The sequence below is a fragment of the Natator depressus genome, chromosome 4 (assembly GCF_965152275.1).
Source record: "Natator depressus isolate rNatDep1 chromosome 4, rNatDep2.hap1, whole genome shotgun sequence".
In the NCBI taxonomy this organism is placed as follows: Eukaryota; Metazoa; Chordata; order Testudines; family Cheloniidae; genus Natator; species Natator depressus.
This window is the reverse complement of record NC_134237.1, coordinates 79402518-79421477: the sequence shown is the minus strand read 5'-3', so window position 1 is coordinate 79421477 and position 18960 is coordinate 79402518. Positions and strand designations below refer to the sequence as shown.

Sequence of the window (18960 nt, the reverse complement as noted above, 5' to 3'; positions counted from 1 at the left end):
GAAACCAAATGCTACATTATTCCTACTGTTTTCTTTTGTTAGGCCAAAAGGTAATGTTAACAAGCACACGCTGACTGATCCCTAGAATTTCCTCTTCGTCTCCAATTCCTTGTACAGAGTGTTTTTCTGTTGCTAAGTACATTTTTTGAACACAAGTGTAACAAGCTCTCTCTTCCACACACACTATACACTTGGAAGCAAAGTTAATCATACTTTAGCACTTAACCTGTAACCTTGCAAGCCTAGCAGTTTTAATAAATGGTGCTGTACCTTTAAACCCTGCAAGTTAAACCAGCCAAGTGAGGAGAGCAGTGTAAGGTCCAGCCCCTGAAAGCAGCTTCAGACACCTCACCCATGTCATTGCAAAGGGACAGGCAGCACTGACAGTGCTCTGGTGAGAGTTCTATCAACATGGCAAAGCACATGACCCTCTCTTTCCTCCTTGTTCTCACTATGGCAAGCTCATCCTTTGCCCGTCGAAAGCTTTTAGTGTTTCTGATCGATGGCTTTCGTTATGATTACATCAATGACAATGAACTGGAGTCCCTGCCTGGCTTTAAAGAGATTGTGGACAGGGGAGTGAAAGTGGATTACATGACTCCAGACTTTCCCAGCCTTTCCTATCCAAATTATTACACGCTGATGACTGGTGAGTACTTTCTTTTATGTGTTGTGATGCTCTTAAGAGCTGTCAGCTAGCTTCTTAGATTAAGTTAAGGTCATTGGATTTTGCTACACAGAGGGATGAATATACTCTAGGTTAGGGTTTCAGCTGTACTGTTATCCTTAGTGAGGTCTAAAAAGTATTACAGTACTGACTCTGAATTTCAATGAAGACAGCAAGATAAATAAATCTATCAAGTCTCTCCAATCTAAAGTAAAGTTGGACACATGCTGTGTAAATATAATCTTGCTAAGAAGTTAGGATTTGTTTTCAAAAGTTTGCTTTGTCACTAGCTCACCAGCTATGTAGTTTTCATAATAAAGTTTCTTGAAAATTATTGTAATTGCTGTATACATAACCTGTAGGCGTAGGTGATCTCTAGTTGCTTCTCCTGTTGCATTTCATTTTCTCTGAGATACAGTACACACAAAATTCCTCAGATCTGAGTAAAATGCCATTTTTCATGGTTGTCTGGAATATCTATAATGCTTGAATACTGTATAACTAAGTGTCTTTTTCTTTCTGAGTTAGAAAGTAGAAATGGATGGGAAACATTTGGAATGTAAACATACAAAGTATGTCCGGAGACTCAATTTATGCATTTAACAAGGACTAATATAAAGTGAGGATGACCAAAGTATGTCTTGTTTTCAGAAAGCAGAGCTGCTCTAGACAGTTCTGCATTAAACTGGTCTTTAAATAAAACTGACATCCTGCTTTGGCCATTAGATTATGAGGATTTATTGAATTCAGTTTTAACTCTCCCCTAAGACCCCGTATTTGCAAAAGACTATGAAGCATCCAATTAGAAACGAAAGAGTGTAAAGATTCTTGCTTTTGCTCATTCCCATTACATATTGCCATTTTCTGAATGCCAAGAAAGGGTTCTTACAAAGCAGGCAATGTGATCAAGATATTACAAATGCCCATTCAATCTGTTTTCATAGTATATTTTAAAATTAGTTTCTTTGTAACTCAGCATGATGCTAGACAGCTATGCAGTAGCAGACTAGCTAAGTACATTAGGAAAGTTACTTTGGAGAATAAACGTCAGCTAAACAATCAGAAATGAAGAATTACTGTAAGCAGGGAATAGACTCTCTCAAACTTGAATGTCTCCCCAGTTATTCAATAAACAAGACCTTCAGACTAACTAGAAAAAAGTCAGTTCTTTTCTAGCCAGGCAGTGGCTTTGTCTGTCCATAGAACAATACAATGCCTAGCAGTTCATGTACTGCTTGTTTAGAAATAAATAGATGCCACTATAAATCAAAAAGCTGACATCAGTTTTGCCTGGTTTGTTTCAAAATTACTTAACCCTTCCTTCCCCAGCTTGGAAGAAAATGCCCCTTTTCAATGCTCATTTCTTAGAAAATGCACATCTTTTCATCACCGCCCAGGGCAAGCCCATGAAAAACGCTGTTTTGCAAAGTAAACACCCTTATAAAGAATAAAAGTGCAACTGCACCATGGATCATTTTCTTGCTATATAAACAAATCACGTCTGCACTTCATATTTGTAAAAAGACTTTGCCCGAAATTGGCCCAAGAACAAAAAGTGCAGAAGTAGTGATTGCTTTCCCTCACCGTCAAGCTTGACCATCACAACCATTAGGTTTATATAGGCAGAGCCTCCTAGTGGGGACAAAAGGGGCAGTTTGCCCCGATGTCTGTTCAAGAGGGCCCCAAACCAAGTGGTGTTGCGACCGGTGCACAGGGTCACCACTACTCAAATTTGGCCCAGCCGCCCCTCCATCATAACAGATTCCTGGACCTTCCCTTAAAGGTAATTTGTTTTTTGAAGGGTTGGGGGCCTCAGTTTCAGTTTTTGCCCTCATCTCCCAAAGAATCCCTTTCGGTTTTATATACAGGTGGAGTGAAATCCACAATCTGTTCATCTCTTTGAGAGTGTAGCCCTGAAGCCCATAGGGCTGGCTTAGCCTGCATTATATCCAGCTGTAACACAAGAAACCTACAGGCCCATGTCCTGTAAGACATTAGTTTAAGCAAATTAGTATAAATTAGCATAAGTATAGTAGGCCTGTGACCTTTGGCATAGATAAATAGTGTGACAGTCACCCCTTAGATTTTGGGGCACTAAGTACACCTGTCACCCCTTGCTCAAACAGATCTTGTGGTGATCACTTCCATGTTCCTTGCGGTGACCTTTTACTGTTAAATTCCAGCTCCTGCCATTGAGCAAGATATCCTTAGTTCCGCAAAATCTATGGGGGGAGTGAGTGTTTGGACTCACGCCAGAAGACTGTGAATGAGACATACAAGGACCATCAAGGTTCCTTCCCCATTCTGAACTCTAGGGTACAGATGTGGGGACCTGCATGAGAAACCCCCTAAGCTTATTTTTCCAGCTTAGGTTAAAACTTCCCCAAGGTACAAATTATTTTACCTTTTGCCCTTGTACTTTATCGCTGCCACCATCAAACGTCTAACAAATATATAACAGGGAAAGAGCCCACTTGGAAACGTCTTTCCCCCCCAAATCCTCCCAAACCCTACCCCCCATTTCATGGGGAAGGCTTGATAAAAATCCTCACCAATTTGCATAGGTGAACACAGACCGAAACCCTTGGATCTTAAGAACAAGGAAAAAGCAATCAGGTTCTTAAAAGAAGAATTTTAATTGAAGAAAAAGTAAAAGAATCACCTCTGTAAAATCAGGATGGTAAATACCTTACAGGGTAATCAGATTCAAAACATAGAGAATCCCTCTAGGCTAAACCTTAAGTTACAAAAAGACACAAAAACAGGAATATACATTCCATTCAGCACAACTTATTTTATCAGCCATTTAAACAAAACAGAATCTAACGCATATCTAACTAGATTGCTTATTAGCCCTTTACAGGAGTTCTGACCTGCATTCCTGCTCTGGTCCCGGCAAAAGCAACACACAGACAGAGAGAACCCTTTGTCGTCCCCCTCCCCGGCCCCTCCAGCTTTGAAAGTATCTTGTCTCCTCATTGGTCATTTTGGTCAGGTGCCAGCGAGGTTGTCTTTAGCTTCTTAGCCCTTTACAGGTGAAAGGGTTTTTTCCTCTGGCTAGGAGGTGGTTAGCCTTCCCCTTATATTTATGACAACCATGCTACTGCATAATCTTAAGCAAAACATGTGTGGTGTCACAGATCCCATCTGTCACACTGGTCCTAATGATAGGTGTTGGCACAAGTCCAAACCTGTGGATCGCTCCTTCACACACCTTTGAAAACATTTTGGACAATACAGTACCAATTTAATAATTGTTCATCTTTGATTAGGTCTGGGACCTTTCCCACTTCTACAAATTACAATGCAGCAGCAATTGTGTTTGCAACATATTCTCCATACTCCTCGATAGTTACAAATTCAGCAAGGTACCCTTTAACATGTGTATAAACTTTAAACAGCACAAAACTCACACCCCCAACATCGGAATCATTGCCATGCCATGCCAGAGACAGGGCTGGTCCTTTGTCTCTCACCACTAGCTACTCAAGGAAGGGTGGGAGTATGAAAATCTAAGAGCTTATGCAAAGAACGATACCACAGATACCCCCAGTACTGTACTATTCTTATCTTTTTTCATGGGGCTTGAAGGTCTTCTGGCTTTACTCATTTTAATAACAATCTCTAAGGCTTTACTTTGCCCACAGTGCGAGCCTCCTTGCCATCCACCCTGAGGCTTCCAACAAGATGTTGGTTTTAATTCTGTGTAGCCTGATTTGGGACAAGAACCTTATGACCTTTTGATCAACTAGCCATCAATACAATGATTATTAACTATTAAAAGGGTCAGGCAACAAGAGCTTGAAACACGTCCTACTTCAAAGATCCTGCATACAGAAATCTCACATGTGCTCTTGAGGTTTCATAGCATTTATAAAGGAATTTAGATGATGAAACAGGAATATTAGTTCTTTTACATTACCACAGTTCTCACACCCTGGCTCGAAGCTACAGTACAATTTGCAAAGCAAAAATCTTGTCAGAGTCCCATTGTAATTACATTTCAATGTCATGTGTCATCCAAGGATCTCAAAGCATTACAATTACAGGTGTAGAAGTACAGCTGAGAAGGATAGATCTTTGCAAGTAGAGTACATGGATTTATTTAAAACATGGAAATGAATGGTAGGGCTATGGGAAAGTGGCATATAGAGGTCATTGGGGATTCTAATATTTATCCAGGTCCAGGCCTAGCAGCTGCAGCACATGTTTCCTTATACCATCTTGCTCCGAGCTGGAGTGCTCATTTCCAAGGGCAACATTGTCGCTCAATCACCAGACCCCTCTAAGGACAAGAAAGTTGGCAATTTCTGCCAAATGTAGTGGTGCTTTTTGTGATATGAGCATCTGCTTACTGGGTTAACCAACCCAATTCCTAGATGCTGGGGGAAGTAGTTAGCACGAAGTCTGATGAAGAGGCAAGTATTAACTCAAGCTCATAATTGCATGGTTCAATGCCCTACTAACAGCATTATTATTAACCTCATGTTAATGGAGAATAATGAATGCTTGCAGGATACTGACTATCATATTTCTCATATGATGAAGCATGTGCCTGGTTTTTGCTACATAACTAAAATTATCTGGGCTACAACTTAGTCAAAGAAGAGACTAAATTTAGTTCCAAAGTAAGCTTCTGTAAGAGACAAGACCAAGAAAATGTTTCATATTTTAAAACTCAAATGAAATATTAAAGAAAACATGTTTTTAAATATATAAACATTACCCATGCAGTGCCTGAAACACAAACACTGGAGCACTTAGAAGCTGAGTGAAATCAATTATAAACCAAAATGAAACGCACTTCACTAATTTACTTTGTCCACACTGAGAGCCATGGCAAAAGTGAAAAAAGAGCATAGTGACAAATAGTTTGAATGTTAAAGTTTTTTCCTTCTCTTTTGACAATCAAAGGCATTATTAGCAACAGCATTAACATGTTTGTTTATGACGTATGATTTTAAAGTTGACAGTGTCCTCCCTTCTTGAGTGATGTACTGTTAAATTTCAAATGGCATACTGTGAATCACATACTGTAGCTGGCTTTGCAGCACCCCTACATATGGGCTGGTTACCCCACCGGAGAATCTATGGGTATGATTACACCACAGTCAGCTAGTTTTGACCTAGTGGCAGTAAGGCAGTGGCACAAGCTACCCCTCCCCCTGGCCCAAATACAACCCTGCCCAGAACCTTAGGTACATATGCAAGCAGCTAACTTGTGGCGCTTCCCATGCCACTGAGACTACACTGCTCAAGTGTGTCTAAACCAGCGTCACTCATTCTTCCTGATTGTAGTGTCAACATACCCATAGCCTTACAACATTATCAAGGCAAGGCCTGAGGAGGTGGTTGAATGCTATCCATGGGAGTTGGGGAGGCTTCCCAAGTCTTGGGAGGTCTTAATTTTGTTGACCCAGGCATTCTATAAAGTACACGCCTCATGTTGTACATCCACCAATCTGAGACAGGGTATGGTTCTGAGTGCCAAATATTTCCCTTTGGCTCTCAAAAATGTTGTGAACCTTTGGGTTTGTTTTTACTGAAAAAATGTCCCCAGAACGGAAAACAGAAAATGTTTGTACAACTCTAGAGATAAGTTCATATGCCACAAATTGAAGCATAGAGCTTTTTGCTCATCCGGTAACTAAAACCTTGTATTGCACATCTGTCTATTTATGGTACTTCTAAGACTGTGCCTGTTACCAACTAATATTAGCACTAGCAGTAGCTGGACACCAATATCTCTAGGTATTTATATATCCAGAGCTAAAGGTATAGTAACCATTCACCACTGGAAGACTGTAAAAAGTTCATATACTTTCTAGTCATCAGTTCAATGGTCTACACACCATTTAGTAGAGGCATCCATTAGATCCTCTTTCAAATAGAGACCTTAGACCAAGAGGCACTATAATCATTAATATACTAGTGTAAGGGTTCATGACATCCCCTGCTACATGGTCAAATGGATCCTCCTTAGAAATCAAAAGCATGTTACTGAGCTTTCTTTCTCATCCATTTGACATAAGATTTCCACCAGTACTGCACATTTATGTATATCCTAGGCCAGTGAAATCTCTCCTGTAGCTCAGCTTGATTTTGGAGGATCATAACAGTATTGTAAAATCTTCATTAATAAGCTCTTCTGGGGCCACACATTGTCTGTTCACATCTTGCACGTGTCATTTTTGCCTGGGGCCCCACAGATGGCAGGACACATCATCCACAGCAGCTCTCTCTTTGTGCTTCCTTTGGCACCCTACTGAATGTTCTCAGTAGTTTCAGACAAGTAATGAAAGAATTAAAACGAGCATCACCTTTGAGGTCCTTCTGGACTTCAGCAAGATGCAGGCCCAATGGCATCTGGCGATAAAGTAGAGCAGCAGGTGCTGTAACTGACAGGCAGAACATGGGGCCTTCAGGAGACACCATTCACTTTGACATGCCTCCAGCCCAATAAGATTGACGTTGTATAAAGCAGCAACACTGTGAGAATTGCTTTAGACCAGCGAATATGATGGCTCTGATTTTACAGGCCTACACCCTCACTTCTCTAATCAGTGGCAATAGGAGCATGACAGTGCCCAACGTGATTCACACTGATCTCCACTGAGGAGAGAGGTTGGAGCCAAGAGCTGTAGAATTTTCCTAAACCCGTTTACACAGTACAATTGAATCAATTTGCTTTTTTTACTTTTTGATTGAGTGAAACTGTAGTGATGTTTGTACACCTGACTGTGAAGATCCTAGCACTCTGTCGGTGCTATGCAAATGAAAGAATATAGTAGTAGTAATAAATAATATGATGATGATGATGTCAGATTACCCTGCATTATTCCCTTTATTCTGTCATTTTGAACGAAGTAGTGATGCCAGACTGAATATTTCCCTTCTCTGGCGAAGATCATGGGATATTGGGAGGTATGTCAAGCACAGTTTATAAAAATAGGTACTTGCTAGTCCAACTGGTTCTAGGCAAATCTCCAAAGGGTGCAGCATAGGGGTTGGCCTGTGTAATCGAGCTCTGAATCCAAACATCCCCAGGCTGGGAGAGGTGAGTTTGTTTTCAGATTCAGTATTTCAGATTGGTTTGTTCTGTTAGAGAGACCTGAGGCCCAGTGCTCATTTTTATAACATTGTAGGCAACACAAATGTCTGCTCACTTTGCACAAGCAGTGTTAGATGCACTTAAGCAAATCCCTGATTTGCACTTGCCCATTGGGAATGCATGTCAAAATCAGACCAGCACCATTTGTATCCAGATCAGAACTTTCCATCAATTGGGGATGGCAAGGCCCAATTCTGGGTCCATCTCAAGTTTTTAGGTTTGTTTCCTAAATATCTAGGAATTCCAGTGCTGCTGACCAAGTTCTCCAGGACCTAGAAACAGTGAGAGAAAAGGTTCTCTAGCAAGAACTGGAGAGGCAGCGTACTCTAGTGGTTAGGATATTGGACTGGGAGTCACAAGAACTGCTTTTGATTCCCAGATTGGTGTGTGAACTTGGCAAGTGGATTCTCTCTGTCTTTCAGAGTAACAGCCATATTAGTCTGTATCTGCAAAAAGAACAGGAGTACTTGTGGCATCTTAGAGACTAACAAATTTTTTTGAGCATAAGCTTTTGTGCGCTACAGCCCACTTCATTGGATGCATAGAATGGAACATATAGTAAGAGATATATATACATACAGAGAACATGAAAAGGTGGAAGTTGCCAGACCAACTCTAAGAGGCTAATTAATTAAGATGAGCTATTATCAGCAGGAGAAAAAAACCTTTTGTAGTGATAATCAAGATGGCCCATTTCAGACAGTTGACAAGAAGGTGCAGTGATAATCAAGATGGCCCATTTCAGAGAGTTGACAAGAAGGTGTGAGGATACTTAGCATGGGGAAATAGATTCAATTTGTGTAATGACCCAGCCAATCCCAGTCTCTATTCAAACCCAAGTTAATGGTATCTATTTCTGCATGTTAAGTATCCTCACACCTGCTTGTCAACTGTCTGAAATGGGCCATCTGGATTATCACTATAAAAGGTTTTTTTCTAATGCTGATAATAGCTCATCTTAATTAATTAGCCTCTTAGAGTTGGTCTGGCAACTTCCACCTTTTCATGATCTCTGTATGTATATATATCTTCTTACTATATGTTCCATTCTATGCATCTGACGAAGTGGGCTGTAGCCCATGAAAACTCATGCTCAAATAAATTGGTTAGTCTCTAAGGTGCCACAAGTACTCCCGTTCTCTGTGTCTTTGTTTCCCCTCCCAACCTTTGTTAGTTTTGCCTATTTAGACTGCAGTAGGACAGGAGATATGTCTCACTATGCATGTGTACAATGCCTAGCACAATCACCCCCAGTTTTACTTGGGGGGACGGGACTCTAGGCACTATTATAATACAAGTGATAAGTAACAATAAAGAAATTCCAGTGGGTCTCAGTGTCAGCTATGTCAGAAAGCAGAAATACCACAGGAAACTAAAAAGTGCAGAGGTACATGCTGGGCTTCTTTTATACATACATTTTACTGAACTTTTTATAATGAAATTGTAAAAAAATCAAGTTAATTTCAGACTGAGGAATAAGCACCAGCCCAAGCTTCATCTGAACCACTCTACCCACTCCTATTGCTAAACAGACGACATTTATCTTTTGTTGCTGTAGAAATGACAGACCTGTTGGGTTAGGCTTAACTTTTGCAGGTCAGAGAGACCAAAGCACAAAACAAAACAAGCAAGTAAATAGCGGTGACAGAACTTATATCAGCCCAGTTTTCTAAATAAAAAATCAGCCATGTGCAGCCAAAGTGCAAACCCTTTCTAAAAAACGAGACTTACTTTAGCCTGTTCTCTCCTTCATATGGGGAAGGTCTGGAGTGAAATCCTGTGACCACTGAAGACAGGAGTTTTGCCAATTACTTCAATAGGGCCAGGATTTCACCTCTGCGTCTTAAAGTGGTCTAGATCAGACTGCCATACTCTCCAAAGCACATTCCTCTAATAGTCCACTTTGGAATTTAGAAACTTCCTTAGGTTGAACCCCACCACATGTCCCTCCTGGCTTAGCTCCCTGGAAAACCCTGCATTAAGGGTTAGCAGCTGTTCAGACAGAGAGCTTTAACTCTTTCCCTGCCCCCCACAGGATGGGATCTATGCCCTCCATTACACTGTGACTGTATTATTCCCTGGTGTTTCCTTTTATTCTATCTGCATGGTAAGGGACTCAGAAGAAAGCATATACTGTACCAACTTCACCCCAGCTGCAGGGAAACCTTTATGCAAATCTAAAAGAAAGCCACAAAGGATTGCTTGAGTGACTCGTTCCTTTGTTTGAGAGAAATCCAGAGGCTAGCTTTGGGCAACTGCTTTTCTGCCTTCTCATATGAGGAACCCTAGGTTTCTTCTTTTTTATATTTCTGTATCGCGTGTGTGTCTGATTAGGACACTGCATCGATATACTATGGTGTCTTCAATACATTGATTACTATACCCAGCTCTGGCTCCATTTCATCTGACCTGCCTGATGCAATGGGGTGGCTTACCCGGTGCCTGACTGAAACTGGAGATTGGATGCGGACCAGCTGGCTGAGACTCAGTCTAAACAAGACCAAGGAAATACTGGTAGTTTGGGAAACGCAACAGAAAGAGACGGCAGAGATTATATCAGCATCCCTTAATGACAGGCTGCACCACTGATTTGTCTCTTAGGTTAGCAATTTGGGAGTGTTCATAGATCCATTGCTGCTCAGGTATCTGACCTGAAGAAGAGCTCTGTATAAGCTCAAAAGCTTGTCCTGTTCACCAACAGAAGTTGGTCCAATAAAAGATATTACCTCACCACCTTGTCCCTCTAATATCCTGGGACTGACATGGCTACAATACTGCAAACGGGTATCTATTATCATCTCTGGCAAAAACAGTTTGGCTCTGTTTCCACTTAAAACTCTACAGTGGCACAGCCGCAGCATGGTTCTCCCATCACTGTAATAAATCCACCTCTCCAAAAGGCAGTCGCTAGGTTGAAGCAAGAATTTCATGCTGTCTACATGGGGACTTAGGTCAGTTAAGCACATCACTTGGCGGGGAGGGTGGGGGCAATTTTTCACAACCCTGAGCAACATAGGTGGGTTGATCTAATTTTCTAAGTGTAGACCAGCTCTAAGTTTCATCTGGGCTTGGTGAGAAATGTATCATTCCTTTCAGATGGAGAAATGGTACTTTTATCATCAAATAGAAGTGTGATGGGTATACAAATCCCACACTGGTCAACCAGGGATTAAGGAACTGCTCTGGACTCAGCCAGCCCCACTCTTCCACACCTGTAGGAAGTGCACCAACTGGAGGAGTTAAAAGGAAGGGGAGCAGCTCATTTGGGGGCAGACCAGGAAGAGAGGATCAGCTCCAATGGAGAAGAGCTGAGGGAAAGGCAGAACTCTCCCAAAGACAACTGCCCATAAGTCCCCCTCTGAGGGAAGGGAGGACCTCCTACAGAGACAGCCTGAGATGGAAGCATTCCCCTCTCTCATACAAACTCCAGTCTTTGCTAATCTTCTTTATTTTGTTTGGGCTACCCCAACAGGGGAAAGCCCTAGGACTGATGTGGCCTAGGAGGGTGGGCCATACCACAGGAGAAGACAGTTGCTGCCCAAGAGAGGTACCGCACTACACACAGCTGCCAGAGGCTGCCTTGTGCGTGCTTGGACATCCTTCACGCCACCTTAACCCAGACGGCGATTTTGAGACAATCACCGGGTGTAATAGAAGGTGGGTCAGGGAGGGCAGCCTTATGCATCCCCTGGCTTTCAGAGCACTGATAGCCTTCAAAGGGCCCAGAGCCCTTACCAACAACCCCCCTGCAAGTCATGGGCCTAAGCCCTGACCATTAGGTAATGCCACCCTATCAACAAACCACCGAGTGAGGACCATCACAAGAGGTGAAACTCAGACTCATGGCCTTCCCTCCCCCATCTAACCACATTACACCCCTCAAGAGAATCCTGAGAAATTAAATGAGGCTTGAAGCATATCCTAAACATAAACTAATCAGCACTTTGTTAGACAAGTGGGGGCAGTGACTTACACAGTCAAAGCCCCCTAAAAGAAATAGGAGGCTGTTAGCTCATGTCTCTCCTACAACTGCAATGACAGTGGCATCATACAGGAGAGAGGCATTTTATGAGGTAATTGAGGGCTTTATAGGTCAAAGCCAACATCTTAAACTCCACCCAGAAACAAACTGGAAGCCCATGTTTTCTATGTGAAGTGCTACTTAGTAATGACCTGACCCAACACACATTGAAGTCAATGAAATAGATTTTAGTGGGAGCCAGATCAGGTCTTGCGTCAGTAGCCTCATTATTGGAACAACTTGAACTATGTATTGATCTTGGGTATAGCCCATGAATCCAGGTGGCTATTGAATGAGCAAGGGTAGTGATTTTGGAGTGGGTGCTGTTTGGGGCAGTTGATTGCATATTTTTTTAAATTTCATCCTTGGGGTCAGTATATTTTGCTGTTGGCAAAAGTGCCTAGAGCCAGTGGGGGAAAGGTGCTTGGAAGAGAGCTAAATACAGAAAATAAATGTAGCATCCTAAATTAGCTGTAGCATGTAAACATGCAAATGCTTTTGCTGACAACCTTCTCAAAGTGTATGGTAGCCACTATATTCTTAGGAATTATCTCCTCTGTTTTTTCTGTTACTTGGCAAAGGGATTTTTTTTTTACTGCCATTACAGTCACTTTATCTTACTGACATTTGTATACGGCATCTGCCTTTTGCCCTGTTGCTCCTCTTGAGATTGTCCAGTTAATGTTTAATTATATAGGGATGCAACAACAGTGATAGTAAGAATATAGCATGTTGTTTTGGTAGCCATCTAAAAGCATGTGATGTAATTTTGCCAGGTACCAGTTGTTAAAAAGAGCACAACAATTTATTTTCTTTGGCTTGAGAAAAGGCCTTACAGTAGAAGACTTAAAGAGCTTAATCTGTTTAGCTTTTCAAAATTACATGTAAGAGGGGACTTGATTACCATTTACCTTCACAGGGAGAAAGTACCAGGAGCTAAATGGCTCTTTAATCTAGTGAGAAAGACATAACAAGAATCAATGGCTGGAGGTTAAAGCCACACAAAAATCAAATTAGAAATAAGGCATACATTTTTACAGTGCTAATGGTGGTTAACCACTGGCACAAACTACCAAGGGAGATGAAGGATTCTCTATCTCTTGATGTCTTTAGCTCACGACTGGATGCCTTTTGGAAAAAGTACACTAGTCAAACAAGTTATTGAACTCTATTCAGGGCAACAGGTGAAATCTTATGGCTAGAGCCCTGCACAGATAGAAAATTTGTATCCACAACCATGGTCTGCAGATATAAAGCGGATATCTGGAGATCTGCAGGGCTCTACTTAAGGCTTGTTTTAAGCAGGAGGGAACACTAGCTGATCTAAGGGTCACTTTGGGCCTTAAAAATCTATGAATCTGAAAAATATTTTAAATGATCTTTTGTGCTTACTCCTTATAATAAAATCTATTGCAAGTTTGAAACTTTAGTTCCCCCACCATCACCCATTATGGGTGTATTGTAATAGTTTGTTATTGTAAGAGCATGAACATCTGCATGTTTTTAAATTGCAGCAAAGGGGGTTTAGGTTGGACATTAGGAAAAACTTGCCTAGTGAGGTTGTGGAATCTCCATTATAGGAGACTTTTAAGAGCAGGTTAGACAAACACCTGTCAGGGATGGGCTAGACAATACTTAGTCCTGTCATGAGTGCAGGGGACTGGATTAGATGACCTCTCGAGGTCCCTTCCAGTCCTATGATTGTATGTGGAAACTCTGCAGAGTCCAGCTCATTCTGCAGATTTTTGCAAATACAAAGTTCCTTTACAAAATGTGATGGGAGCCTTGAGAATGAAAACTGATGTTCCATGGCCTTGTTGAGCTTGCAGTTAAAAGAAAATAAACTGAATTTACAGCAATATGAGCTTCTCACTGATCTGAATAATTCTCTGTTCTCTCTTTAACAAACAATTAATTAAACCTCACAGCAACCCTGTTAGGACAGTATTATTCTACCTACTAGACAGGTGGATAAACTGACAGCAACAGTATATTGAACCTTAAACCCCTAAGTCATGGGTTCAAATCCAACCCAAATACATGGAGGTTGAAGGTCATTGTTATATGAAGTCTCTTTGATAGCCTCAGTCCTGTTCCCAGTGAAGAGATTATATTACACAGAAAGTGATTGCAAATGGCACAAATAGACAATCTGGCTACAAGCTTCCACTGCAGGCCAGGCCTGAATGGACCTGGAGACTGAACTACTCTTCCTAGTCCCGGAAGTGGTTGCTCCTATGCAGGGTAGTACGGGGGTGGAATGATATCAGGAAGCTTGTGCTGCTGCTGTCGCTATTATGACTGTTCTGTGGATAAACAGAAGTGTTAACGCTCTAGAGCTTTCAGGCTGGCACCATTCACAAGCACAAAATTTACTTAGGGGGATGAGCACCCAGCGGCACAAACTTCAGGAGTCAGAATTGCCACACTATTCTACTACAAAGAGTGAGGTTGGTCTGCACCAGGGATGGACTTCATGCAGACTCTGCACCGTCCCACAAGGGAGTTGAAGACAGACCAGGGAAGGGGATGGATTTCTTCCCCCCAACCCTATGCATAGTTTCCCCATACAAAGGCTGTTTCTACTGTTATAATGGAAGGTGTTTGTAGATAGCAGTAAGTGTGTCTTTGACCTATGGGCAATCACAGACCTCAGTGAAGCTGATGGGCATGTTAGCTGCCTTTCATTCAGCCTAAATGGAGCAATTAAATGCCACCTGGTTTAGTGATCGCTGAAACAATAGAATCCACTGCCCACGTCACGGATCAGCATGGTATGGTTGAAGTAGAAGCTGAGCCTTAAGGCCAGTGGCTAGAACTGAGGGCAAATGCACAGACTGGGAACAGATTGGATTGCAGCTGCATGTCTGTGTGTGTGTCAGAAGGAGAAAGCCCAAAACAGAAAAGCAGCCAGGAGACCACCATAGAAGCACTGGTGATCCCTGAGAGGAAGCCAAGAGAGGGAGCTTCTTTTGGGCCGAATTTGAATTAGGAGCAAAGAAAATAGCTCCTGTCTGTTCCTACCACATTTAAGAAACAGGACTTTGTGTAAATTCTTTATAAACAGGATTACACCCAAGAAATGACTATAATCAATTTCAGTTCCTAACGGAAACAACCCATCGAGGTCTAAAGCTGGGCTGACCACTCAGGCCACAAGAAAGGCAACAGTACTTTGGCTCTATGCACAGCAGGAGAGGTCAGAAGTCGGGCAAAAGGTGCATTAAAAGGGGATAGAATGGAAGGATGCCATAAATCATTTAACCAGTTGCACACTACTGGATGTATGTGGAACAAAGCATTCATCCAGGGGTGCCTCATGTCACAGCTATGACACTTTGAAATGCTACTGAAATATTGCCACTTCATGCAGCAGCTCACAGGACTAGGCCCATTCCATGGCTGTGCCTGTGTTGCCTAGTCCCAGAATAACTCTTCCAGAGACAAGACACTGCAGTGCAACTATTCTGTATCACGCTGGGTGTGCAACTGTTTGGGAGTTCCAGCAGGTATTTCTTCAAAAGAGGAATTTTTTGAAATTAAAAAATTCTTACAATTAAAAATAAACCACATGCTACTTTTCCACTTGGGGCGGGGTGGGGGTGGGGGAGAAGTGCAGGGTTCAGGTTGGGGGAGAAATAGCATGTGTCATTAATTCAAAAAATGTATAGCCGAGAAAGTGATTAAAAAACCCTTCTCAAGATCATATATACTCAAATGAAATGAAGTCCTCCACTCAAAAGATCTCATTTTAAAAATAATGTTGAGGTTATTTTAGTTGAAACTGCTACACTTGTTCTCACAATAATCAAAACCTGTTATCTTGGTCCTCGCCATCTCTCTGACTCACAGGCTAATGATGAAAGTGTCTCACACGTACATCAGTTTTTTTTTTAAGATGCGTAAATCATGAACTTTCAGAGCAACTTAATCTTGAACACTGCCTTTTAAAAAAGCCAAGCTCATGATTAACTCTTAAAGTACACGATGCTATCTTCTGGTAATGCATGGAAATTACAGACACCCATCAAGAAATAGATGAAACTAGTTTCTTTTGTTGTATGGTAAATTTACAACAAACTTCTGTCAAAACCGATACTGAGCTTGTCTGGCAAAACACTGTAAACTGCTCTCCAGTGGATGCTTGTCGAACTGTGTCACAAAGACTTCAGGTGAAGGGATGCTGATTTGAACGTCTCTGTGACTGTTAGATCCCATTATTTTTGCTTTGCTTTTGCACCATCCATCAAGCAACACTTCCCCATTGGGAGGGATTTTGTCGAAACATGTCTTGTTAATCATGCGCAAGGAATGTATTTTCTGTGTTAAAGGGTTCTGAACATCTCACTGCATCTTATATGTTAGAAATCAACTGAAAGCCAACTTCATCTCCTGACTTCCATGGAACTGAGGCTGTAACTGGCAGTCTTCGTACAAGGCAGTTTGTCTTAAAGGTGCACAAAGCTTCCGGTGGATATGCATGTGTAATAAGGACGTGGGCCCCATTGTCAGGAAGGAATTTTCCTCCAGGGCAGATTGGAAGAGGCGCTGGGGGGTTTTCACCTTCCTCTGTAGCATGGGGCACGGGTCACTTGCTGGAGGATTCTCTGCTCGTTGAAGTCTTTAAACCATGATTTGAGGACTTCAATAGCTCAGACATAGGTGAGAGGTTTATTGCAGGAGTGGGTGGGTGAGATTCTGTGGCCTGCGTTGTGCAGGAGGTCAGACTAGATGATCATAATGGTCCCTTCTGACTTTAATATCTACGAGTCTCCTCCGTGTGCAAATATTACAAACACCCAGCAAATACAGGAGAGATGTGTAGGACAAACAGAAGTGCAGGCTCCATGACATCATTCCACTGAAGTGTAAGCCACATTCATAAGGGCCCTATGTAACTGTATTGCTCTGTACAGATTTAACACCAGTATTTCATATGCTCCTTTGACCTTGGTGTGGCTACAATTTAGGTCTAAGTAGAGAATTATATATGCAGTAAACATGATTTATTTTTAATATCAGTGCTGGCATCAACTGAGGTGTCAATATAATTAATAATGGAAAAATTACATATTACTGTCAATAGGTGTTAAGAGTCTCATTCAGTATTGCTGCAAAGGGTAACTTTGCAAGACACAAGAGAAGTGTAAACTCAACCATTATCTGTAGATAAACACGGACATTGAAAAATCTCCCAGGAACCAAAAAACTATTCTTAACATCTAAACAGCTTCTGGCCAACCACACGCCAAGCAACCTCCCTCAAATTCTTTCTTAAAACTCACTTCTTCCAGTTAGTCTTCAGGTGCCACATTTTTCAAAATGACCTCTAAGATTGTGGCTAGGAAGACAGAAAGCTAGACTGAGACCCCTGTAAAAATGTGGCTCCCACTCTTTCCCCTTTTCAGGGCTCACCGTGCCTATTCGTATGTCTATATTAGGGTGCTGGAGCAATTTGTATAGTGGGGGTGCTAAAAGCCATTGAACCAAACTGTAAACCCTGAGTATGATGGAAACCACTTCAAGCCAGAGGGTGCAGCAGCTCCCCCAGCACTCCTAGTTCCAGCACCTATGGTCTGTATCATATTATCTTTCTCTCTCTCTCTCAATTAGATTGCAAAGGCTTTTGAGCCAAGGCAGGGACCCATTCTTCCCCTATGTTGGTAAAGCACAATTTACTCTTATGGAATAAGATTCTGCTATCTTTGTGCACGCTGAGTAGTACCTTGCTACCAGAGTAGTCCCAGTGAGCTTATCAGAGCTGTTTGTATAGCAAGGCAATACTCAGGCTGAGTAAGGGTGGCAGAATGCGGCCCTGTATTGGAGAATAAATACCAAACTTGAAGCCTTTCTTCTTACTGTCACTGAGGCCACGTCTACACTACCCGCTGGATCGGCGGGTAGTGATCATCTACGGAGATCGATTTATCATGTCTAGTGTAGACGCAATAAATTGATCCCCAATCGCTCTGCTGTCGACTCCGGAACTCCACCAGGGCGAGAGGTGGAAGCAAAGTTGACAGGGGAGCGGCGGCCATCGATCCCGCGCTGCAAGGATGCAAAGTAAGTGATTCTAAGTCAATCTAAGATACGTTGACTTCAGCTACGCTATTCTCATAGCTGAAGTTGAGTATCTTAGATTGATTCTCCCCCTGCAGCGTAGACCAGGCCTGCGGCTGTCTTTTTTGTTTTTCCAGCTGTAGATCTTATTCTAAACAGTTGAACAAACCATGATGTTTTAAATATTGTACTGGAGAGAATGTCACTGATGCTGCACACAAGAGCAAACACAGGGAAAATATAATTTTCCACAAACTGCCCTTTGTTTATTTTTATTTTTTAAATAATACTTTAATGATCTGCGGTTCGCAAACCACTTCACTGCCTTCACCTTGCATTCTGGGGGATTTGGACTGCATGTGCCTTTAAAAAGGTCTCAGACTTGGCAGAGGTCTCAACTTCAGAAGAACTCAAACTAGTCAAACATCTGGCATCCATGTTTGCTAAAGCCACAGTGAGTGGTTTGTCTGGGCTAAGTAGTGCAGGGGGTACATTATAGGCATGAGGACAGAGATGATCCAGGAGTGGGGTACCATGGTTTAGAGGGCTGAGTTTGGGATTGGAGTCAATCCCAACTGGAAGAAAGCTCTTGAGTTTTAATCCTGGCTCCGCTGCTGACTGACCATGTTGCCTTAGGTAAGTCGTGGGGCCAGATATTTTTAAACTGGCTTCTAATTGTGGATGCCTCGACTTAATGTGCCCAACTGTAGAACCTCATTCTCATTTATACTTAGGCCCCTTTACACCGTTCTGGCAGTGTAAGGGAGCCTTAAAATGGGTAAATGTAAAGGGCCCTCAATGTAAAGGGGCCTCAGTGTCCCTGATCACTAGGATTAGATTTGCAGAAAGGTTGAATATCCATAGCTCCAAATAAGGTCAAAGGGAGCTGCTGGTTCACAGTATCTCTGAAAGCCCAGGCCCTATGTGTATAAATGTTAGGGACCCAAAAACTGAGGCACCCAGCATTAGAAGCCACCATTTTCAAGAGTTTTAATCTCTCTGCCTCGATTTACCCATCTGTAAAATGGGAAGAATAATTATTATCTTGCCTAATTCACCAGGGCATTGTGAGGATTCACTAGCTATTGTTTTTCCAGTATT

General features: G+C 42.0%; 1 protein-coding gene across 1 annotated transcript in view; it reads left to right on the top strand.

Moving 5' to 3' along the window:
- The first annotated feature begins 347 nt into the window (after positions 1 to 347).
- Positions 348 to 18960, top strand: part of ENPP6 (ectonucleotide pyrophosphatase/phosphodiesterase 6) — a 54711-nt gene continuing 36098 nt past the window's right edge. The window contains exon 1 of the mRNA XM_074951243.1: positions 348 to 649. Within this exon, the coding sequence (XP_074807344.1) occupies positions 412 to 649 (238 nt within the window). The 5' untranslated portion in view covers positions 348 to 411. The remainder of the gene's footprint in view (positions 650 to 18960) is intronic.